Source organism: Gobius niger, assembly GCF_951799975.1.
Source record: "Gobius niger genome assembly, chromosome: 2".
In the NCBI taxonomy this organism is placed as follows: Eukaryota; Metazoa; Chordata; class Actinopteri; order Gobiiformes; family Gobiidae; genus Gobius; species Gobius niger.
In genome coordinates, this window is record NC_136853.1 from 17376318 (window position 1) to 17402144 (window position 25827).

A 25827-nucleotide genomic window follows, 5' to 3' on the forward strand; every position below is an offset into this window, starting at 1 on the left:
AAACCAGGTCTAAACGAGTAAACCACAAACTCAGGTCAAAAACAGGAACTAAACCAAGTCTAAACCAGGTCTAAACCAGGTCAAACCACTAAACCAAGCCTAAACTGGGACTAGTTCATCGTTCATCGAGAGGTCACTTTGAAAATAAAATACTTTTACTTTTAACCTAATTAAAAAATGTAGTGGAGCAGAAAGTACAGATACAGGCTCTGCAAGGCAGTGAAGTAAAAGTAAAAAGTCTACATCATAAAATTGACTTAAGTAAAGTAAAAGTATCTATAATTTGTACTTTTTACTTTGTTACTTTCCACCACTGTCTATATCTATTCTCAGGCTTATACTATGTCATGGACAAACGTAACTTATAAATGAATGGTGGTGTTATATTGTCTTTTTTGTCATGTTTTTAATTTTCATTTCTATGTTTAATGTGTTATTATAGAGAAATAGACTTTTACTAATATGTTGACATGTTCAAAATGAAATGTTAAACTGATATGATTTAGTTGGGGTTATTATAGTGATCTACGTCTGGACATTGTTTTTGGTTTATCTGAAAGGCTTTCATAATTAAACTATTGTCCCCTCAGAGATGTTTTGAGCAAAGCCGTGGGTGCGTGTCTGTGTGTGCGACCAGTGTCAGCGGAGATTAAAGAGCTGAGACGGCGATGAAGGAGCACAAATGACTGTCGCTGCAGCTGCCGGCCGTCTTTTCTTACCGTGTCTGGGAGATTTTCAAATATTCCCCTTGTCAAGGATTTTTACAGGCTGGCCATTTTAACTAGTGTCATGTTACTGCGAATAACTGTCCAGTCACTCTGATTGTGACTTATTCACAGGCAGAAGTATTACATGATCCAAGCCTTTTGAAGAAACTGCACTTCAGAGGAGGAACTTGATCACTCATATCCCTATACTTTTATTTGAGTTATATTTTTTGAAACATCAATACTATTACTTGAGTTTCTATCTTTTAAATATATTGTCTCCTCAACTCCACGAATGCTCATAGTCAGCTTCGACTAGAAATCATTGTCTGGGATTAGTTCAATCCCTTTGTCTCGTGCTGTTGCTGATTAGTCCCTGTAAAAAGCTCATTACAGTAAGTTTTGTTAATCGCTTGATTCAAGATGGAGGTATTCTCTGGCAAAACAAGGTAGTGCTTTATTTGGAAGTTTGGTAAACACATGCTGCCTTTTATCATTGTCATTGTGTTTGAGCACAGCGTTCTGCAAAGTCATACTGATCAGTCATTGTGTGTGTATACTTTATAGCCTATGAAGTAGAATAATACATTTACAAATGATTGAATGAAACAACCTATAGACCCATAAAAGGTCAATTTACCTCTATACCATTATAACATGCACACATTTTTTGTGAAACCCTGAAATAAACATTGTTGACTGAGGGAAACCGTATTCCAGCGTGCATTTCCTGTAGACATGTGCTTTGATTGTAGTGCAGCTAAAAACAATGGGACGCTGACGGACTCCCCTCAGCAATGCTGTGACAGGAAAAGAGACCTTCACTGCACAAGGGGAAATGCATTCCCAAACTCAACAAATGGACAATGAGATACAAATGTTTTTCAACACATCTTTTATTAGAAAATCATAAACACAGATTCCAAGTCATGTGTATTGATAAAAATTCTTTACATCGAGAAAAATTCAAGACTCATTCAGTCCTTCACAGTCACTCACACACGGCCAAAGCACCTTGTTAATTGGAGCCTGGAGAAGCAGCCGGTGGCCATTTGTCAGCTGCCATATGTCTGTCTGTCTGGGACCTCCGTCTCTGCTTACAACACATTTTATCAGACCTCAACACCTCTCGCCGACTGGCACACCCTCCCCACGTTCACAGACAAGCACACTCAAAAATACCGCCCATGGTGGCAGGACCTCTCCTCGCAGTGGCTTGGTTCTCATGAATTAATTCACAGGTCAATACTGAAACACTTTCAAGTCTGTCCTGTGCTTGGTCCCTTCTGCTCCAAATGTCCTTGCTACAAAAGGGAGCCATTTACGGTCAGATTTTGAATCCATGAGCCTCCCTGGCTGTTTGCAGAGTTCTACAGGGGAACTAAATGAGGTGTCGCCCTGAAACCTACTGCAGACAACGTCAAGAGCAAGTTATGCATTGATTTGCATGTGTCTCTAGTGTCTTTGAGCAGCTACATATTTGTCACACCTTTGTTCCCAGAGACTGGGCTTCTGTTTTCTGAGAAGACAGGGAGCCAGCTGGACTAGCATGTAAGGACTTCTTAAGGTTGAGTAGGCAGAGGCACTGAGACCTGAAGCGCAGGTCGAAAAAGGCATAGAGGAAAGGATTGAGGCAGCTGTTGACATAGGCCAGGCAGGTGGCATAGGGGTGAGCCAGAAGCAGGAACCGCAGAAATGAGCAAGTAGCAGGGGCCAAGTCCAGGTAGGACAGGGCATCTGCGCTCTTCAAGACATGGAAGGGCATCCAGCAAGCAGCAAACACTACCACTAAAGTTGTGATGATCTTCAGGAGGCGCCTTTTCCGCTGGTCCTCCTTGCGTAGGGTGTTGAAGTGGCGTGTGACGGTGCATCCGATGAAGCAGTAGCAGACCATCATGGCCAAGAAGGGCAGGAGGAAGCCCAGAGCGGAGGAGGAGATGCTGAGTCCAGCCACCCACAGGTTCTCCTGCTCCTTTGAAGACACATACTTGAAGTCCATGACGCAGGACGTCTTGTTGCTGGTATCGTCATACTTAGTTGTACGGAACACCAGAGTGGGAGCAGCCAGGAGCCCCGAGAGGAGCCAGATGGCTTTGAGAGAGGAGCGGACATGACCGCGGGTGTGGATCTGCGTGGTGGACAGTGAGTGCACGATGGCCAGGTAGCGGTCAAAGCTCATGCAGGTGAGGCAGAAGACACTGGCGTACATGTTGAGCAGGACCACGTAGCTGCTGATCTTACACAGGGCCGTTCCGAACGGCCAGTGGTAGCCCATGGCGGTGTAGACGGCCCACAGCGGCAGGGTCACCACAAAGGTGAGGTCGGCCAGTGCCAGGTTTCCTATGTAGACGTCTGCGGCGCGGCGCTTGCCCTGAGCCCGCCACACGGTGAAAATGACCACTCCGTTCCCAGAGAGCCCCAGGATGAAGATGAGCATGTAGAGCACAGGTATGACCGAGTAGGAAGGAGTCCACTCGGAGTAGTCACACATGGTGGCATTCTCCTCTTCGTCATAGTCGTAGTAATCATACGGACCGGCTGTGGCTCCCAGATCCATTTTAAAAATCAAGCAAGTAGATCCAATGTGATTCGGAGATGCCTGAGGACTGTTGCTGCATGAGAAATGTGCTCAGGCTTTAAATACCCCCCTGACTTGTGCCCTCCCCTTCGCACCCTCCCTGCCCCCCCTTGTGCCCCCCCAGACCCCTCCCACAGACACTCTCAAGAGCTTTCCTCTGCTGCAGAACTCCCCCTTACCGTTATCTCGATTCATTCATGTTTGTTTACACTAAATAAAGACATTAGGGTTCATGTGACAAATGCACTGGGTTCTTTTATCTGTAATGATGCAAACTGTGAGTGAGGTCAAATGTGAAGATTTATCTCCGTAATCATTCTATATCATAAAAGGCAAAAATCTGAAAAGTGAAAATAAGTAAATTTTACTGGCACATACAGTAGGTGTGTACAGCTGGAGTAAATTTAGTACTTTTAGGGGAGAGTAGCCAAAATTGTTACTCAGGTAAGGTAACATTTCCTCCTCATACATCATATTCTTCATTTTACACATAAAAGAACTCATATAAAAGAACTATGTGGTGACAATACAACTGTGAGGACTAAGGAATTGTGTGTAAAAGTTGATATTTCCAAAGAATCACTTATTTCTTATATTCTTAATATTTCTTAAGATGCAACACATCACATCAGAGACTCACATATGAGTCACTTTTTATTCTATTTTAGCTCAAATAACAATTTTGACACTTGAAAATAATATTACTTCAGTGTATGTAAAAAATGTGATACTCAAAAGGGCACTCAAGTTCATCTGCTCATTTGTGTAACGACTGTATCCGTCACACAAAAACTTGAATTCTTTATAAAACAGCTGAAATAACGTGTTTGGACTTGTTTAGACAGTGGGCCCTGACTCACGCCTGGGCATGACGCACTTCACTCAGTGGTCAATTATAATATCAATTGTCAGTGGTTCGGTGTTTGTGGGCCATACCTGCACGTGTTCCAACATGTCAGTCCATGAATCAAGGGCTCAGCTCCAATAAGATGTGGCTTACACAAAACACAACACTGACCGAAGGCATTTCATTGACAACAAACGATGATACACAGTGTTATCTGTCAACAACTTGCAATAGCTAGAAAAATGAGTCACTTGGTTTCTAAAGCAGTCAAACTATGATCATATAAATCTTTAAAGTAGTAGTACACACTTTAATAATTAGGCACTCAGAGTAAAAAAATAAAAGGCAAAAAAAATACAACTTAGAGCTGAGTAACTGATCAAAAAAGTAAGATTTATATATATATTTTAACTTGTTTACCTTAATAAATCCTGTCCGTAGTCCCTCTGGGGGTAATACAAGTGTTGATACGATGATTGGGGGCTCCTCATCTCCCCCTGGTGTCTCTGGCCAGAAAACCACACTTAAAGCTTTCCCTGATCCGACTCGGAGACCCAATACACACTAATGGGATCACGAAGAAGAAGCTAACAGGCTAACGGGCAAAGCTAACTGCGGGCTAGCACCACTTAAACAGTATTTACAGCCAAGTTTGAGAGAAAAAAAGGATCTCCATTGTGTAATTGGATGTACAATATCCCTCTGTCCCTTTGTCTTTTCTGTCAGTGTAATATTTATCTCACGGACAATTAATAAAGTAAAAAAAACGCAACATGCTACGAGACCTGCAGTAGCGCTTATGGCCTCTAGGGGCATGAGTTACTTAGTACTGCTTTAATCTGATAGACAAAACCTAAAATTATGTATAATATATATATAGGTTATATATATATTACATTTACTGTATGAGTTAAAATATTGATATATTAGAAGTATAATTAGCCAGCATGTGTAGGCTACTTCCCAAGTACATTTAAATGAAGTTTCTGACTTGAGTAAATGTCCTCATTCCTTAAAAAATGCTAAGAGTGTAATAATGTAATCTGTCCTCATCATTACATGTGCTCCACTTATCACATTGTTCCTTTTAGCATTTGCGTTTCATAGTTTATAAGGTGTAACCCACATTTCACTGAATTTCACGCATATACAAAGCAGTCGACCCCTCAAGCATGTGTGCCGCGAGCGCAGAGCGGGTGCATCTGTTGGCCCAGGTGGGACAGCTCACTCACGGGCCTGTCCCATGATCTCTCACCAGGGCAGCAGCAGAGGGGCAGTTGGGCTCAGCTTGGCGCCGGACATGGGACTTTTAGACACAACTACTGCATCACTCAACGATCTCCCCGTGCAATCTGCTCGGTGTAACTCGGCTCATCTCCGCTTCCTCCGCTCATTATCAGGCTAATTCACTCTCTCCGTCCCCTCCTGCCCTGCTAACGTCATTTACTGTCAGCCGCAGCCTGTTTGGACAATCATTTTGATGTGACCTATAGCTATGTGGCAGTCACAGTGATGAGCCTGGTTCCTCCCATTTTAGACATATTTGGGAAACTTTATATGAGAATGGATGAGTCCTCAACAAATCCATCTCATTTTTGAGTTGTTTTTTAGATGTACTGTGACCTAAAGTACAAACCAGAACCACTGAAATGTGTTATTCCTCCTCGTTACCAAAGCAGCTTCCGCCTTATTACCATATTATCACTGTGCTGTGAAGTGTAACAGTGTTTTCCTTTTATAAAAGCAGTACATTTGCAGTATTTTTCACCACACATCACCTTCTGTGTGATTACAAGTCTTGCAGCTAAATGATATCTCTGACACACATACACAGATACGGGTCTACACACAACAGCTTAAACTGTTAAAAACTTCAATTATATTAGACATTGTTTACAACCACGCTGAACCTCAGAGGTTTAAACTTTCCTCCAGTTTGGCCCAAATTTTAAAGCTTCTTGAAAAAAGTGTCAAAATAGCGAAGAAAGTGAGACAAAAACGAAAATGAAACAAAGAAGCAACAAAAAGGGATAAAAAAGTGATGAAAATGCAACAAAAAAGTGATGAAAATGCAACAAAAAAGTGACGAAAATGCAACAAAAAAGTGACGAAAATGCAACAAAAATGCAACAAAAATGCAACAAAAAAAATGATGAAAATGCAACAAAAAAGTGACGAAAATGCAACAAAAAAGTGATGAAAATGCAACAAAAAAGTGACGAAAATGCAACAAAAAAGTGACGAAAATGCAACAAAAATGCAACAAAAATGCAACAAAAAAAATGATGAAAATGCAACAAAAAAGTGACGAAAATGCAACAAAAAAGTGATGAAAATGCAACAAAAAAGCAGAAAAAAATTATGAAAATGCAACAAAAAAGTCTCAAAAATGCTATTTAATTTTTTGTTTTAAGTTGCACCAATACGGCAACAAAAAAGATCAGTTTCGATCAGTTTTATAAGTCTTAGCTTTCAAATAAGACATCACACTGGCCTGTAAGCTGTAAACTCCAGTTGAGAAGCTTTTAGATTTGGAAACAGGGGGTTAGGGAGGTTAAAGATAATTTTGTTCGATTTTATACCTGATTTGGTCTCGATCTAGGCGTGGTGGTTTCATGGACACACAGTATGGTGGTATTGGAAACGTTTTTGCATGCAACTTTTGACATATTGCAGTACTTTCCATTGACTATGTATTGTTTTGTCACTCACTTTGCCCCCCTTCATTCAGGACAATGAGCCAAACAGGAAAAAAGCAGTGAAGTGAATCAGTGCGAGCTTCCTATCTGTATGCTGTGTCCGCTGACAGGGACATGAATTAACATCTAAATAAAACATCAGGAGAATGGAGACATCCGTTAACTCACTTTCAAAATCCCCTCATTAGTCTCTTTAAGTTTGAGTGGAAAATTGTTATTACAAGAGAGCAATTGTGACATATTTGTTCATTTTCGGCCATGTGTTAGTGACAGGTTCCCACTACTACGCTCTTTAACCTCCTCATTTTGCTGGGCTGCCTGTATTTGCAACATGGAGTTTGTTTTTCCCTTGTAATGAGCCACCTGTGTGTGAGGAGTGTTGTTCTTGTCTGTGTGGCCTTGTAAACCACACACTGTGAAGATGTTTGGGAAGACGGTACCTGTTGCTGCACTGCTGTTTATGAGCGACGCGCCAATACCACAGAGAAAACTGAACAAGTGAACAGAGTGGCCCAAGCCTGCAAGAGCACTTCCCGAGCAGAGTGATAGATCTCACTGAACCACTTTAGTCACAATGTAGCACAAATATAGCTGTTTTATTAAAGTTGTATATGCTTTTTGTTCATCAACGTGACTCTGGTTGTTCACAGAATCACAGAATCACAGAGTTGGTACAGAAGTGAGGTAAAAGAATCCCCTTTAGATTTCTGTTAAAGGGACTATACAGAATTATCTATTTTCCTCCCCCTAAATGTTCCAACAATGTCCTAAGGTGTAGAATGAGCTCAGACCTGTTCACCACAACTGCCTCTAAAATCCTGCACTGTCAAAAAGGTGTCATGCACGAGCTTAATATAGAAGGTGCAGTTACACGTATGACCTGAGGTGGCAGTAGTGAGTATAAAATGTCTAACTTGCATCTAGCCCCCTTAACATTATATTTACTTGAGTTTATTTGGTTGGGACAATGTTTGTTGATAATCAAACATGGGGCTCATGTGCACAGGTCATGCAGGATTGTATCCATGGAATAATCCATTACCCCATATTCTACTCCCACTCAAGGGGAACATGTACTTCCAGTAGGTTCATTAGGTCTTCTAAGAATGATGCTACTTTTGTTCTTATACATACACCACATGACAACCTCAGGCCACAGTTGTAGCCGAAACCGTCAGGTTCGAAACACTAAGGTCCGGCTACTTGTGTCTGAAACTTTGACAACTTGGTGCAGTTTCAGAGGCGTCCCGCAGCAGTGACACAGAGTCTGCTGCTATCTTTGATCTCTCACCCAAACTTGTTTATGAGTCGCGGCCCCTGCCTCTTGGTGCCACTAACAGTTGTGTGAAGTGCCTCAGACCACATACATGGGCCTGTCCTCGGCAGCTGCGTCCTCTTCCAAGATTTACTTGAGATTTGACATGTCTTAGTCATACCTATAGCTCTGGCCTTGCAAATTCCTGATACCACTCGCTCCAGCGGTCTGACAGTAATGATGACAAACACAGCTCTGGGCAAATACTAAACTATCAGCACCATTTACTTAACTTTCCTCAGTAATCGCATCAAGTCTGACGGTCGGTGTCTATTATGCGCCATGTCAGGACTCACACTTGTAGCTCCGCAGTGGGACATTTGGGTGTCGTTGCCGCCTGTCCTGCGCCCTTCAAAGGAAACGCTCTTGTGACTGACACCTGCCTGTTAGGATCCCAAGATGAGAAAACTTCACTGTCCTGGGCTTTTGTGCCATAGGCGCTAACGCAGCAGTACAGTTTAATTTATCTGGCATGAACAACTGGGTAAAATAACAGTAAACATTGGGCATCTTATGGGGGATTTAAAAATGCATGTGTGTGCTGATTATCTCATTTTAAAGTCTTTTTACTGATGTTGTTGTAGTTGTTGCTTTGATTACTCATTCCTGTGAAGAACTGTGATGTTAGAAATGCTTTGGGAAAGTTAGAAATGAGTTTGCACCACAACTAATAAGAGCACATTGAATATAATAAAATTATGAAAACCAATATGGCTGTTCATTGTTGTGAAAGAAATGATGTCTTGCCTTTACCATATGAGAAGGAAGAGCATTAAGCCAATGCTAAATTTTACCCCCAAAGTCTGTGCAAACCTCACAAGATTTTTGGTTCTCGCCCATTTGGCTTTTCTAGACATGAGATGGAAGGGAATCCTGCCTCTACATGATGACGCTGTGCACCCAGACAACAACAGTCCATTGAGTCTTTAATGCAGCTGCAGAGGAACGTAGCATGGCAGGATTAGTGGAAGTGGATTCCCCTTTGTGTTGTTGACTGGTCCGTTTACAGAGGAGTTTTGTCTGTACTGTACAATCAAACTGAGCCGTGTTTTAGACCCAAACCTTTAAGGCCACAACCTTCAAAATTACCATGGGAACAATCTGGGAACCCCACAGTGAAAAATTATTATTAATACAGATGATTTTAACAACATGTCAAGTCATATGTATTTACACTGTTTACTTTGTTATCAGACCTCAATTCACAATCAATCAATCAATCAATCAATCAATCAATCAATCAATCAATCAATCAATCAATCAATCAATCAATCAATCAATCAATCAATCAATCAATCAATCAATCAATCAATCAATCAATCAATCATTTATTTCAGACTCAAAGGTCCATAAAAACATGTAAAAAAAAGAAAGACCGACAGACAAGAATATCACTATTATATATAAGTAAGTAAGTGTTTATTTGTCATCGTACAAGCGTACATAGAAATAGTGTTCAGGTGTTAGTCCTGAGTCGCTGCGACTGAGCCGCGCTGCCATTGTGGCCCGACCTGACCAGGAGGTCGGGGAAACCGTAGCACCTGGAGGAAACCTGGCTGGCTGCCTTCAGTCTCCTCTGATCCTCTGAAACGGTGCTCCTGGGTTTTTTCCCTGTTTCAGAGCGTGGTGTCCTGCACTGATCAGCTCCTCTTTCCTCTTCCTCCTGCGCAGCTCCCTCCGCTCCACAACAGTCTTTCACCATCTTCTGGGAAGAGCTCAGCAGTTAATTTGTTTTATTCTCCAGTGAACATGCATTAGCCAGAACAATGGAAGGCATGTGACATAGCTGTGAGTCTTGCCCGGATACCTCCTTGTTTGTTCCTTTTTTGTTTAGGGGAAGTTTGTGAAAAAATTGACATTTTAGCTCACATTTTAATGCTCTACTGGCATTTTTGTTATTATTTCATTATTTCAAAAAAGATAAATGCCACAGACTTCAAATTTTACAATAATAAAGACAATACTAAAAATATTAATATAATATGTGGAAAAAGAAGGTGGATTTTTTTTAAATATGCGCATATCAGAAGGAGAAATGTGTAGGTCTCAAATGGATTTAGCTGATGAGCTGTGTTTCAGTTTCATGCTGGAACAGTCTTAAGATGATGAGACAGGCTTCAACTCTGGCAATGTTCAAATCCAGGCTGAAAACAGTTCTTTTTAGCTGTGCCTATGACACTGAAAGTATTTGCACCCTTTGCTTTTCATGCAATTGATTAATCATTATGTTGATGTTCTTGTAATTTTATGTGAGAAGAGGAGTGATGCACACCAAAAGTAGTAACCGAGGTGCATGTGTTAAGGAAAATCATAAAAATAAAAAAAACAGCATCACACACGCATAGCTGATGTCAAAAAGTGGATTTATTCAATATTACGTTCCGGCATAGCCTCCTTCAGATCATTTCCTTTTTTCATTTTGGAACCACAGTGCATCTTGTAATTGTATGTAACATTGAAACCCTTTGAATACCCTTGTGTATGAATCAAGAATAAACCAGGAGCACTTTGGCGTCTGCACAGTAAAGTGAAGATATTACTGCGCGGATGTCGAACTACTCCTGGTATTATTACGCCTTACAATATAGTTCCCCTTTTATCCACTTAAATAATCCACATTGTTTAATTTTGTGTAACTATACTTTAAGGTGTAACACTTCACGTAACCATATTTAAATAGGGAAAAGGTGGAAGAGCTTCTATCTTCCCCTGGTTTGGAGCTATAGTGGAGAGGAGGAGAGGCTAAATGCTAACGCCGTCTGTGTTTACATGACTGAGGGCACGCGTGAAGACCAGATAGGTACAAATGAACTCGTCTAAGCTCAGCTGAGAACATATCTCAGTATGTAAACACAGTGGCCTGTCCCTTGAAATGCTTAAAGACCTGTAACCTGCTATAGACTGTCCCATCACTGTCACGTTTGGGCAAAGTGCAGAGTAATGGGATTCGCTGCAGCCGTGTTTTGCTTTGCCTTTGAACCCAGACGTTCACAACCTGGTACTGCACCGGTTTAACATTTCAGTGGATCCAGTGTGACATGCTAAAGCTAACATTGAGGCACATTTCAGTCTATTTTTAGGTGAAGCGTATTCCTGTGCAACTTGAAGCTTGCACAGTGGTCGTGGAACGTAGTAGTTTTGAAGGTTCATTTGAGTCCAAGATGCATTTGAGTGCATTATTTTGTGCTTTCAGGTCAGCTCCCTTGTTTACTCATTTCTTCTCGATTCAAAATGTGCCAGGGAGACTGTCTAATATGGGAACAGGAGATAAAATAAGTCACATCTCACTCTCAAGGTCGACAATCACCGAGTGGAGGATGCGTCGTTGTTTCCTCTTCTAAAGTAAATTTGCGTGTATGGAGACTGCTAATCCTGTTAATGTCAAGGCTGTGAAGCATTGTTTACAGACATGGAGCTACTGTCTGTGGTCACTTCCTGGTGGTTGTTTGATGAGGCAGCTATGCAACAAACTGGACTGATAATAAGAGTGTGTGAAGTAGTTGCACAAGTACACATCAGAAACAAATTATTTTTCTTCGGATGATTTTAATAGTGAAAACTAATGCTTTATGGAGCTGTAACCGAAACAAACAAATTCATCTATGTCAAGGAAAGCACATTTCAAGATAATGTAGGTATAAATAAAGAATATAGTGCACACCTTCAAGCCAACAGCTCCCACACAAAGCAGGATTCTTAGCTTTGTCTATTCTGATCTCTGCTCCGGGCATTGCATACAGTTGATATTTAAAGACTGATCATTTCATCTTCTATTCTCAGTAGATGTAACTCCCTTTTGTATGCAGAGGAATAAAGCTTTATCCTTAGCATGACAGTTAAAGCTGCACAAGTGGACACATGAAAACATGGTATAATGCAGATACCATCCTTCAGTGGACTTTATAGGTTCTAATAAGGTGATAAACATTTTAGCTGCACGGAAATAATATATTTAAAACCAAAGCCATTTTTTGTCTTTATTTATTAGCAACAATTTGTTTGCATTTGGAACCTGTATGTCTTTGTTGGTGTGTAAACTTAATGCCTGGTCCACTTAGCTCAAAGGTGTGATGACTGCGGCCTGTGGACTGGATTAGGCCCCCCAAGCAATTTTATCTGGCCACCAACTCTCTCTCTCCATAATTTATATATATATATATATATATATATATATATATATATATATATATATATATTCTGTATTTTCCACCAGAAAAGTGTCAGAGGAACCATGATCTCCTGCCAGAGTGGATTCAAATGACTCAATAGTTTCCATATTTTTGGGGGTAATACAAGTGTTGAAGGGATGATCATCTCCCCCTGGTGCTTCTGGCCAGAAAATCATGCTTGCAACTTCCCTGCCTCCGGGTAGGAGCCACCAGTACACACTAGTGAAATCACAAAGAAGAAGCTAACAGGCTAACGGGCAAAGCTAACTGTGGGCTAGCGCCACTTAAACAGTATTTACAGCCAAGTTGGAGGGAAAATGATCTCCATTGTGTAATGTAACATTACTAGTAACATACATTATTAATGTAACATGCTACGACACCTGCAGTCTTCTTTCTGTCTTTTTCTTTCTTTCTTTCTTTCTTTCTTTCTTTCTTTCTTTCTTTCTTTCTTTCTTTCTTTCTTTCTTTCTTTCTTTCTTTCTTTCTTTCTTTCTTTCTTTCTTTCTTTCTTTCTTTCTTTTTTCTTTCTATTTTTCTTTCTTTTTTCTTTCTTTTTTCTTTCTTTCTTTCTTTTTACTTTCTTTCTTTTTCTCTTTCTTTCTTTCTTTCTTTCTTTCGTTCTTTCTTTATTTCTTCTTTTCTTTCTATTTTTCTATTTTTCTCTTTCTCTTTCTTTCTTTCTTTTTCTTTTTTTCTTTCTTTTTCTCTTTCTTTCTTTCTTTCTTTCTTTCTTTTTCTCTTTCTTTCTTTCTTTCTTTCTTTCTTTCTTTCTTTCTTTCTTTCTTTAATATTTGCAATTACCATCAAGCAAATTCCAGTTGTAATTTAGTCCATTTTGCAATGGGAGGAAGTTGATGAGAATTAAATTAAGGTTATCGTTGATGCGGTCTCCATCTCATTTCAGGTTACCCATGTGGCCCCTGGTAAAAAATGAATTGCCCACCCCTGATTCAGCCCATTGCTCAAAGCTGCACTAAAGACTTGTTGTTTCCTTCCTCCTGCTTGAATGAACCAAGGCTCATCAGGAGAAAGACATGTCAAACATGTGTCTGCAGCAGTCCGTAGAATATGTGTAGGATTCTTTATGCACAGGGGTATTTGACCCCTTTCATCCCTGCATGTAACCCAAGCATTGGACAGATTTTCACGCCTGCCAGACTTCAGAGTTTTAGAAACACGAGTATTAAAAGGCTGTGGGTGAACACACACCTCAAAGTCCCTCATGACGAACCAAGATTACACTGCTGGCAATACAATAAGCCATTGTAACCTCAGATGCCCATATGCTTTAGTCATTAGTTTGCATCCCATCGGCAGCAGGTCAAGTGCATATACCATGACACAGTAAACAATTTAAAGTATCAGAGTCTTTGACTTGAATTGATATGGGTCATAGGACAAAAGAAACAAAACACTGCAGTATTTGAGCCTTTCCTCTTTGCCTTTTCATCCATAGCCTTATTTAGAGCCACTCACCATGGCTCAATGTAATAAATAACTATGACTTTCTCACATCTTCAGCGTTACCCTGAATACCCTATCTGCCCTCTTCATTTTATATTTATGCTTTACTGATTGTATGTGCCTGATGTGGTAATGTCTATGTCTCCTGAACTTCAAATATCACAATAGCTACTTATATTTGCTGTAATGCAGGCCTTTGAGTGTACAACGTCAAAGTGGTTCCCTGTGCTGGTGGCTGCCCCGTGCACAGCTCATGCTTGTGTTATCACTGGGGCCTGTGCTTGTGCTGCGGCAGTATCAGGACGTCCCAGAGCAGGTTTATCAGGGACCTTCCCCAAAGTGCCAGAGTCAGCGCGTCTGCCCCTCCTTTGTGCATCCTCTGAGCCCACAACTTCCTCTGCGGGTGGGGGAGAAGGGAGAGAGAGGCCTGGATGGACGGGAAGATGGGAGACAGCAGGAACGGGACACAACAATGAGAGGAAGTGACTTCAGATCAACACAGATTAGGCCCAAATGCAACAAACATCCCGCTGAGGAGATAAACAAAGAAAATGCTGCCAAAATATGACCACATTGAACCAGTGTTTGCCAACAACTTCCGTACAGTACCACAGATATCACGCTTCAGTTATTCTGGAGTAGCACGAAGCATTTAGAGTTATTTTCTTTCTGTTCTGGAGCCGGCGCTACATTGCTGAAAGTGAAATTTACCATGTAGCCTTTTCTGACATTTGATTCACAATTGTAGCAATTACAGGGGTTGCTCAAGGGTTCAGAGGTCACGCTCCCGTCTCTAAAACCTAATCTGGTACCAGGGTAACATGAAGCTTCTCAACTTCAAATGGAAGAAAACTTAAGAGAACAGTCAGCACAAAACAGCCAGAGCAAAACTCTCGACCAGCTGCAAGCAGAAGCAGACATGAGTTATTTCTCAACAAAACTATAATAATAATAATTAAAAAAAGACAAACGTAATGCATAAACAGCAATGTATTTATTTATTGACATGATATGAACACGCATAAGACTTCACCAATCACACTACATTTCATTCTGCATAAGTCCAATCGCCATTCCTATGTTGATGAGTGTATAAGCTCCTTTCACACATGTCACAATAATGATAATGTTAAACAACCTTCACTTGTAAAGCGCTTTTCCACCTAGCACTCAAAGCGCTTTACAGCAAGGATCCAGTCACTCACTCACACTCTCATTCATACACCAATGTACGCAGACAGTGTGCACCTTCAGGAGGCAGGATTCGAACCTTTGACCTTCCCATCATGAGACGACCCGCTCTACCAACTGATGAAAACTTCAAAACTATGAGGCTATAAGGGCATGCATAAAGAAGATTAACAACAATGTGGCATAGAACAACAGCAGGATTGTATTCACAGATGTGCAGGTGTATTAAGTGATAGCAGCAGATGTGAGTGTGGACATACCGCATAGTGTAATAGAGCAGTGCAAATGGCTGGAAGAGATTATATGTTAATGACTCTGATATAGAGGTATTGGATCTTGTTATCGTTCATGAGTCTGATTAGCGGAGGGAAAGAGCGTAAAGCAAACTTCACACTATACTGCTAGAAAAAAAACCTCTAGTATGTGGGAGTTAAAAAGCAAACCAAAATAATTTCCTATAGGCTACTCAGGCGGGAGTAGATAAATGCATTGTTGGAAAAAGTGCCTTACATCACCGAGTTGAACTGCCAGGGCTGGGCCAATAGAGATGACTCAACAGAAGTGGAGATAAAAGATGTTCGGGGATCCCATGGAGCAAAACAGGTGTCTCGGATCATTTCCTGCACAAACAATAAGCCGCTGCCACTGTATCCAATAATCCTGGGGTCATCAGTGCTTTATGTGGCTACTGTTGCGGTGGTGAAGAGAGCCACACACTTCCTGTCCCCCGTCCCTCACTCAGCATCTGTGTGACCTCTGTGTGTCCAGCTTCCTGTCCCACACGTGTGCAGCCTGCAATCAGCCTTCAACATGCAAAGGTGCCAAGATTTCTGCATGCGCTTGAGTGTCGATAGCAGGGGTGCCCAAAGTGCATCAGGAGGCAAATGCGGCCCTCAGACCAATTTTAAAGAAATAAAAACATGATATTTGTGTGTAATTTATCTTTCTATGACCCAATGGCTGCATGGGTGGTTATCATGGCGCCTTTACTTTCAATCACAGTGACCTCTACAATGCTCCAGGGCCAATTGTTTTGTAGGTTTTCTGGTGAGAGGGTTCGTCAGCAGTGAAAATCTCCCAGAAACAGTAAAAAACAATTGATCCTGCAGCGTTAAAGAGGCAACTGTGATGGAAAATAAAGGCAAAATAAAAGCCACTGGGTCACTGAAAGGTCAAATACTCACAAATCAAAACATAAAAAGTTGCACAATGCACCTTTAAACTGCAATCCCACTTGATTAAAACCTCAACTATAATTTTTATTGTGAGACAGAACTGTTTTTCCAACAGTTTAAACCTCTCTTAAATGCACCCCGCTTTATGCACTTCAACATGAGGCCCACGGTGAAAAATGTTTAACGACATCTAGATTTTAAGGCAAAATGTCAATGTACTTCCTCAGACCATTTGAGGCGGCACCTGGGGGTGGTCACTGGGTAATGAGGAACTAGGAGTGGCCTGAGCTACCTTTGGTCTCACCCCAATAGAGGCTCTGGATCATTGTGAAACTTTCAGGAAAAAAGAGACCATTCAGCATTGTGTGTCAGTAGGCTTTTTTTTGTTTAATGCCCTTGACCTGGAGCCCTTTTAATCCCCTCCTTTTGGCTTGGGGTACCAGGGGGTGTCACAGGCAGAGGATAAAGGTGCAGACCATCTTGTCTTGTTACCATAAAGCTTTAGAGGGGCTTTACAGCTCGCCAGGCCAGACTATAATCTTCTAGACTCCTCACACATATGTTTGAATGAGATCATCCACTGCTGGAGCACATGATCAGAATCTGTTTACACACAATACATAAGGGGATGTAAGCTGAGATACGGGGCAATTAGCAAGATAGAAATATTCCTCAAGAAAACAGTCTGAGTCCATCAACTATTTGGCCAAAGTTGAAGTGAAAAATCAAAAATGTATCAAAATTGACCAACAGGAAAAAAAATTAAACATTCTTCTCCTTCTGTATTGGTCTGCCCAAGAGAAAAGCAAACTGTTTGCAATCAGAGGTATTTTATCTCAAATGACCTTTATGGAGAGATGTTTTATTTGTTTGCATACGTTTCCAGATCCTGTCCATACACGGCTACAGGTTGTCAAGGAGCTTGTTCGGGGGCACGTCTAGGTCAGATGTCCCCCTTCCTCTCATTGAGATTATCCTTAAAGCCAGTCTTTCATTTCACCCTTTTTACGGAGGCCCGGACAGACAGACAGGTGGGAGTGGGGGTGTCTGCCCAGGACGGCTGTATGGACAGCGGGTGTGGTCGGGCGGGCATGGGAGATGTGGTTATGGCGGATGAGACAGCATTGTTTACTGACAGGAAAAGGCTTTGAATGGTAGAATACAAATATGAAAGACATCTCAATTGGAAAGGCTTTCTTCTATGTGAACAATTAGAATCTGGAAACCATCTCCCAGTTGACTCGCAATGTGCACTTAGTGGGAGAGGACTGAATTTTATGATGAGGGGAAATTAGATGACTCCAATCTTTGGCTTCTGCAGATATTCAAAATATGTGCATGCATGCATCGTGTATATCAGATCATTTACAATCCCTACCTGAATTTGTAATAGTTATATAAGCACATCAAACAATTAACACAATGCAGTTTAACAAAACTATACTCGTAAGTCCCAAGGCATATTCTTAATGAACATCATTATTAATATCTATTTAGAAATCCTATGTTATTTGAATTTTTTCCTCTCGTCTCCTCTTTATAAAACACTCTCATTACCTTGTTTTGAACAAAGGCCTGATTGCATGCACAAGATGACTGTGACCTTTTGCCTAAATAAGTTTATGGACAAGTCATTGTTTGTTGTTGAAAGTCTATTGTGAGTTGAACTTTATCATTTTTGTTAATCTTGTGTTTTAAAATCCAATGATGCCTTTGTGATTGGTTATCCATTCCATGCCGGGTATTCAGCATCGATGTTGGGCCCGGAGGTCGGGACAACAATGAGAGACCTGCGAGGTGATGTCAGCCAGATGCTGTGGACTTACCGGGCCAGGCACCTGCCTTTGACTGCGGGTCAGTCCTCTCTGCGCTCGACCCCTACAGTTCCCTCTGCAGGTGGTGAGTCCACAGGGGGGCTGAGCATGGCCAGGCTCCTTGGGCAAAGGCCCAACCACCAAGCACTCACATTTGAGTACCAACCCCATGCCTGGCACAAGGGTGGGGTGTACCGGGGGCGGCACGGTAGTACAGAGGTTATCGCTCGTGCTCCACAGCTACAAAGTCCAGGTTTGATTCCCACCTGGACGGGGCCTTTCTGTGTGAAGGTCTGTGTGAGTTTGGGGTACTCCGATTTCCCTTACCACTAATAATATGTACAATAGGCCAGGATGAGTGAGCGTGTGTTTCAGAGTGCGCATGGGGGACAATGGATGGATATTAGCTCAAGGCTACAATCCAGTGTGGCTTGTTTATTAACTTGCACTGTCCCGACCGAATGAAACCAATCAATCAATCAATCGATCAATGGAAGACCAAAGTGCTCAACAGAAAGATTAAAACTATTTAAAAACACACAATTATTGTATCCTAGACATAATTCAGTGTTTTCTAAATATTAAAAGCTAGTTATTGTTGTCTGTATTGTTTGCTTTACTGATTTGTAGAACAGTCTTTTGCAAATGTGATATTGAGTCTGAAGAGACTAATCTGGATAAATAAAGGATGATAATAATAATAATGAGGTTTCATGTGGATGGGGCCAGTAATTACAGGTTTATTAACCATTCACCAGGTCAGAGTCTGCATTGACAGAAATTGCTACCATAGTATTATCAGTATTGACTCTTTCAATACGTCATGTGAATGCAACCAATTGTGGGAGCAAGAGCAAGAAGGCAGGACGAAACAAGGCTCTGCGAATGATGCTGTGAGAATTTGTCCCACTTGAGATGCAAATTCCTCCTGGAGCTGAAAGAGCAGGAGAAACAGGTGTCCGAGGGATAACACAGGCTGTATTGAGAGCTGCTTGTTCGGTTTAGTCCACGTGGCTTCTCTCTCCACAAACATCTGACTCTGACATTAAGTAAAATAACACATGAACCAAAGTATCACTGGATACATTTTTATTCTTTACATGCGTGAGTAGAAAAGAGAAAGAGATGGTGATTGTCTAACAAAGTAGAGATCAATAAGGTGCTAAAGTAAGTAAATTTGATTCAATTTGAAACAAGTCAAAGTCACGCTAAAGCATGAGCTTTGTGATTATATTGAATATGTCTAAATCATTGTATCTATTTTTCTTACAAAACACAGAAATATCTTGTTTAAATAAAAAGAAGCTTTACAGGTAAAAGCAAATTAAAAGCACTTTCTATCAGATTAGAAATTAACCCGTAATGAGTGAAACAATTTGCACAGAGATTCGAATAATCACCCCCAATTGTACAAATATATGTCAAGAGAAATTATATTCAAAGGCAGCTGTGTCAAATAGGTCATATAAGAAAAAAAAGTCAAAATATGGAGACATTTCATTTTTGACTGCTGACCGTACTGAAAGAAGATCAGTAAAAAACATAAATTCATAGATACTTCCAATAAAACAAGTATTGTGATTTGGCAAATTACCAGACTTCAAATATAAGAAAAACATTTTCTTTAGCATCATTAATCCTTCACCAAACAGCATACTGACAAATTTTAGTGTCCTTCATTAACATAATTTCTGTACAAGAGAAATTAAGAATACATCATCTTTGGCATAACGCTCTGCACATTGGTTCTTCATTAAGGAGTGTATAAATGCCTGAGTTGGTAATAATGCCATGGCGCCCTCTTGTGCCCAACAGCTAAAAAACAATTTGACTTCACCTGGTATACGGTACTTAGTACAGTATTATGAAATAAAAATAAATATAAATCTCAGCACTGGCATTGTAGTGACCAATGTATGCAAATCCTATAAATTAATCTTCACCCTATAAAAGGTGAAGATAAGTCCCTTGTCAACTAACACATCATATAAATTCATATAAAACTAAAACTATTTTTTGTGCTTTAGAAAGAACAGGGAACCTTTAAGCAGTTACTATTCCTGGCAACTCAGTTTAAAAAATGTAGATACAATGGTTTTTATACTGTACACTTATGTATATATGACATTTGGTATTAGTCAATTTTCCTACATACCAGAGCCAAAAAGCTGTATTGTGCCTCTTCTCAAAGAAGAGCAAAGAAAGCTCCTTCATAAATGCTACTGAGCAGTGATATTTATCGCTTGAATACGGCTCTGCTGCTACAGATAGGTGTCATGCTCGGTGCTGCTCAGGCTGTTAGTGGAGCCCTGCTCGGGGTGAGCGGTCAGCAGAGGTGACGGCTCAGTGGAAGGGAGGTATGGATTAACTCTACCCTCCTCTTTTATCATTTTATCCTGTTTGAATCTTCTTTTCACACTTGACTTTTGATTGTCTGCCATTTTCTCTTCATCAGGAACAAAGGCGAGAGGAGACTCCACTATGATAGTGGGCCTCTGCTTCAGGTCCTGTCTGCTTGGTGGCTCTGCGGCCATGACGGCTCTGGCCCCGTGCATTCTGGGAGGAGACTTACAGTGTAGCTCTCCATGACCGTCCTTCCAGAGACGCAGCTGAGAGCGGTGCTCCTTTTCTATATCCCTCTCTGACACAGACAGCTCCATAATCTACAAAGAACAATGGAATGAATGAACTACGGACAATTCACAAGCTGTGTAACAAATGACAAAAACACAATTATTGTTGAATAGATTATACCTCGTGCGCCAGGAAGCCCTCTTGCATGTACTGTGGTGGTATCGCTTTGAGCTGTTCCATTGTTTCATAAAGACCCTGACAGTTTTTAAGTTTTTCCTGTGAGCCCAAAGTGTACTTCAAAAGAACCAATGCCACACGAAACAAGATCTTCACACCTGAAAAGAAAAGTGTTTGATTTCAAATAATTCTGTTATATTAGCCTATAACTACATTGCCAAGTACTTATCTATTTTACATGTATCATTTTGGTACAACATTAAAGTTTGGTCAAGCATTTCGTCAGAGTAAGTACAAAAATAAAAAGAGGAAAATACACAGATACCCTTGATAACAAATAGTTCTGAAAACACCTCCACTTCCTCTACTATCACCACGTTAAATTCCCGTTTTGCCAAACACGTTGCTTTTTCTTTAACCATTCGATCAAACAAACATAGCACTTCTAATTTTAAATAATCCACCAGTGCCACTGGTTACATACGCACTGTAGTTTACCATCACCAAGTGAAGTGAATAAAAAGCAAGACAAAACACCCTTTACATAGTGTGAAGGGCTTTGGTGATGTGTCATGAGAAAAGCACTGAACAAATAAGATTGACTTCCCCTTCCCTCCCACAGGTCCTCACCTTCGCAGAGAAACATGTCCCAGACCCTGAGCACAGAGGCCCAGGGCAGAGTCCTGGAAAAGGCACACATGAACCACTCTGTCATGTACAGAATAGGCCCCAAATTCTGATTCTCAAGATGGCGGTAGGCTACCGGAGACACCTTCTTCGAAAGTGCGCGCAGGATTTCTCCATCTAGCTGGATTGCTTCCTTGTAAAAGACAAAACAACACAACAGTCAGAGAAAAGGGCGTTTATGTTTGGCAAACATGAATCATTATTGTGAGCTAATCACAGCAGATTTATCATCATCTGGCTTTACCCACCAAGTACAATAATATCTACTTCTCTGGAAGCTCAGACCAAACTGGACACCATATTCAATTTTGGCCATGCAGGTGTAATCCAGAGCTTATTACTCTAGTAGTCGAACAAGATCTGGTTTGTCTTTCTGTATTTTGTAACCTTTTTCAACCTTTGTTCATCATGCATCTAATAGGTAGGCCTTCATATTGATTGTGAACTAGCAGGATAGTCTCCACAACCTGTAAAGGGACAGTATCTGCAGTTTGAACCTGTGTCCTTGGCATTTCTCATTAATATTGGTAATAAGCTCAAACCATCATCCTGTTCCACAGACCCGGTCCCCCCACGGCCCTTTAAAGAGGTTTGGACAGCCATTGGCCCGTGGGTTCAGGAAATAGTAAATCGCAGCCTAACCTCAGGGATGGTGTGAAGTTTTTGCAAGCAAGCTGTTGCCGAGCATGACTGAAACAATCTATTCTGGACTCATCTGTCCTTTCTAATTATAATCCAATCTCAAAGCTTACATTGTTGTCAAAGATTTTAGGAAAAAAATGGGTTTTTGCTTAATGGCAAGCATTTGAAATGCACATAATATTTCTGATGCTTTCCAGTCAGGCTAAAAAGCTTTGCATAGCACAGAATCTGCACTTTTAAAAGGCTTTTAATGACCTGTTTTAGATCATTAAATCGAATGGAACACTGTGTATGGGTCGGGGGTGTGGCCCTGGAGTGGTTCAAGTCGTACCACTCGAGGAGATCTTTTTCAGTCAGGCTAGGGGGCTCCACCTCATATTTTGCTCTCCTCCATTGTGGAGTCCCCCAGGGTTCAATTCTTGCACCTGTACTGTTCGCACTTCATATTCTCCCAATCAGCCAAATCTTTAAAAATCACAGCATCTCTTACCACTTTTATGCAGATGACAAATTTACTTGGTACTTAGTAAAAGTACAAACAGCCTCCTGATACCCCTACTTCAGTACTTAAGTGATGTCAAGGCTTGGTTGGCTCACAACCTTTTAAATCTCAATGAGGGAAAAACTGAGATTGTGGTGCTTGGCCACAATGACATGGGTCCCTTGCAACAATATGTCCGTCCCTCAGCCACCAGCCTTGGCGTCATTGTTGACTGTGATTTTAAACTCACAGATTAGCGCCATCATTAAATCCAGTTTGTTCCATTGTTGAAAAGAGAAAAAAAAGAAATTAGGTACAGGGCCTTCATAAGTATTGTTTCAAAGTTGGATATCTCCTCGTAGATTCTCCCCTGCACAACTCCAATTAACCTATGAGCTTTTTGTTTGACCGAACCGTGCAAAAAGAAAACACTCAAATCACTTAACACAAAACTTTTGTCAGGAGGATGTCAGAACTTCTGTTTTATGTAACCATTTAACAATGTCAACAACTGAGATATTGCACGTATTGTGAGAGGACGATGGATTAAGATGGTGATTCAAAGTCCACAATTCTTTACAGCAGTCCTTCCCTGACAACCCAGTCACACTGATAAGCCCCTTGAGTTTTTTCAGCGATAATGTGGCAAGTCAGGATTACGATAACTAGGTTTAATATGATATATTTTGATGTTTATGACCTTAATGTCTGGAATTAAATGAAGAGAAAAACTTACCAGGCCTTTACTGTAGTAACCAGGAAGGTATTTCTCACATATCTGAACAAGAACCCAAAAAGCATCCTATAACAGAAACAAACTGTGACAATATCCATCCAACAACCATGTTTACAATGAAATACTATTAAATTACCTCTGCAGGCATATGCATCAGAAGAACAGCAGCAACAGGAGCCTGAGCCTGACAGTATCCCTCCTCAGGACGATGCAGGGTATACGCCTTTAACACGCGAAACAGATCCTGCTGCCTACATCCAACATGCATACACCGCAGATATAAGACTATGGAAAGTAGGAGGTCAACAATGTAGGAAGATACTGACCCATGACCACCACGTGCTGAAAACATCTCATGGAAAGGAAATTGTCGATGAAGATCTCGCTCAATAATGTCAACCCATTTGGGATCTCCAGGCTGATCATCCAGTTCCTGAAATATAGCAAAGGTAAAGGTGCATATTATGTGCCATTACATATTAACTGTTACTTTTTTAACAAATCTCAATCTAACAAGACTCCAGAAACAACAAAACAGATTCAAAAACACACCTGAAATTTTCCCTTGTTTTGTTCCCTTTTGACTTTGCCTCCAGTGAGGTAAAGCCAGGCTCGACCACGAAGTGATGGAGGAATTCCCTTTTGACATCGTTCCTTTATCTTTCATAAAATGTTATGTCATTATATTCAATACCATAAACCTAAAAAAGCATCTCAGAAAATGAACATTTGAACCTTAATAGACCAACCTTCTTGTGTTTTTTGGCCATCCACTTGTCCCAGCTGTTGAGCATTTCTAGCCATTTCGCCTCCCGTTGTCTCAGCACGTCAATGGGAATTTCTACAATGCTATGGACAAAAAAACAACAACACAGAAATAAGTGTCTCACAACCCATACTTTGCTCACTGCTTGAAGACATTTTTTTTTTTTTAAAGAATGTTAAATTCATCAGACCAGTGCTGATTCTGTGAGCAGTGAGCCAATAGGAAAACAGGAAGTGGACAACTTTCCCTTATTTCCCTCAGCTGCAAACAATCTACAGCACAAAACACTGCTCTCTTCAGATATTTCATCCACGTTTCATATTGACATACATTACAAATATCTTCTCAAATACATAACATTTTCGTATGCATATGTAATGTAATGGAGAGTAAAGTATTAAGTAATTCAACTGATTCAACAAAACTTCCCTTTAAGATGGAACATAATACAACATGTTATATAATGCATGTTCTTCTTTGCGTCACATGTTTATATTATCACTGCTGGCCATCTGTGTCTGTCCTTTGAGAGACAGAAGCTGGTTGGTTTAGGATACTTACGAGTCTGCTGAGTATTGCTGAGCCCCCCCAGTGAAACCGTACTTGTCCACAGGCTTGTCCACAGGTTTGTCCTCCGGGACAGCATTGCCGTTCACCTCTGGTTCCGATCCATGTTTATTGACGACATGCTTCTCTGCACTGACCCGCATATCCAGACCATTCCCCTGCTTAGTTTTGGCCATTTAGACCAACATTTACCTCATACACAGCTGCGAGTCAAGTGTGTCTGCTCACATAGCTCATCCCAATAAATCCTGAAAACTCTGGACGTTATAAGCTCCCGCAGGTTAGCCACTGTCACAATTAGCCACTGTTGCTAGGTGGATCTGCGCCGGAGAGCGAATAGAAATAACTTGCTGTGTACATATTTTACGCAATAATTGACAAGTGACCGAGGTTAAGGGGTTTAACTCGTGAGTAGTCAAGCTTAAAGTCAAAAAAAGCCCGCGTGTTGTTCAACTAGTTAACTTCAAACATACCAACCCTTGGTAACTCGGAAGCTAGCATGCTAGTCACACCGCTGTCAGCTGACACACACCTTTAGCTCGATGTCAGCAAGAATGTAGCGGAGGAGGAGGTGCCATAAGGGGAGGGGATGGTGCTGCTGACCGGTCAAAAGCATAACAACTCTGTCGACGTCTACCGACAAATGGATGTTACAACCATATTGTACAGGGGAGTCCAAAGTGCGGCCCTGGGGCCAAATGCGGCCCTCAGATAAATTTTTGGCGGCCCTCTTCCTTCTTGTTGAAACATGGTCCTTTTTATTTCAAGTTTAATAATTCTACACAATTCTTGCCTAACAACTAACATTTTATTGTGACACAGAGCTGGCATTAAGGTTTAATGCCTAAATAAAGGTGTGGAGACCCATTTAAACTACACCAATAGGTGGCGTTCACGTGACATCACAACATTCTAAAGAGCCCATAGTTTAACATTGAGGTGGAGGTCAACTGACGGTAACTATGGTAACGATGGTAACTGACAAAATGCATATTTTTATGTCTTTGTTTTTTTGGCTCATATCTCAGTCATGACTGGAGGAATCCACATGAAACAAAAACTGTCACAAAGTTCATTGTCTCCTCTGTCGGCTCATATGAACTAATGTACAATTATTATCTCTGAAAAATGTCAAAAAGTGGTGACAATACGCGAAAACATGACCATGATGTTGTCCAATAGAAAAGACTTTCAGACATAAAAATAATATCACAGGTTTGTGAATCCAATCACGA

At 40.9% G+C, this 25827-nt stretch overlaps 2 protein-coding genes across 2 annotated transcripts; both read right to left on the minus strand.

Annotated features, from left to right (window-relative positions):
* Positions 1 to 1607: 1607 nt before the first annotated feature.
* On the minus strand, positions 1608 to 3305 carry LOC306959786 (apelin receptor B-like). The gene has a single exon (XM_079551995.1). The coding sequence runs from the start codon at positions 3262 to 3264 to the stop codon at positions 2191 to 2193; it is 1074 nt and encodes a 357-aa protein (XP_079408121.1). The 5' UTR covers positions 3265 to 3305; the 3' UTR covers positions 1608 to 2190.
* Positions 3306 to 19506: 16201 nt separating this feature from the next.
* LOC306959298 (TBC1 domain family member 10A-like) lies at positions 19507 to 25130 on the minus strand. Its single transcript, XM_079551388.1, has 9 exons — positions 24587 to 25130; positions 24009 to 24108; positions 23812 to 23919; positions 23586 to 23692; positions 23396 to 23510; positions 23260 to 23325; positions 21344 to 21533; positions 20717 to 20871; positions 19507 to 20625 (listed from the first exon to the last, which is right to left on the minus strand). The coding sequence occupies exons 1-9, from the start codon at positions 24766 to 24768 to the stop codon at positions 20224 to 20226; spliced, it is 1425 nt and encodes a 474-aa protein (XP_079407514.1). The 5' UTR covers positions 24769 to 25130; the 3' UTR covers positions 19507 to 20223.
* Between the last annotated feature and the right edge of the window lie 697 nt (positions 25131 to 25827).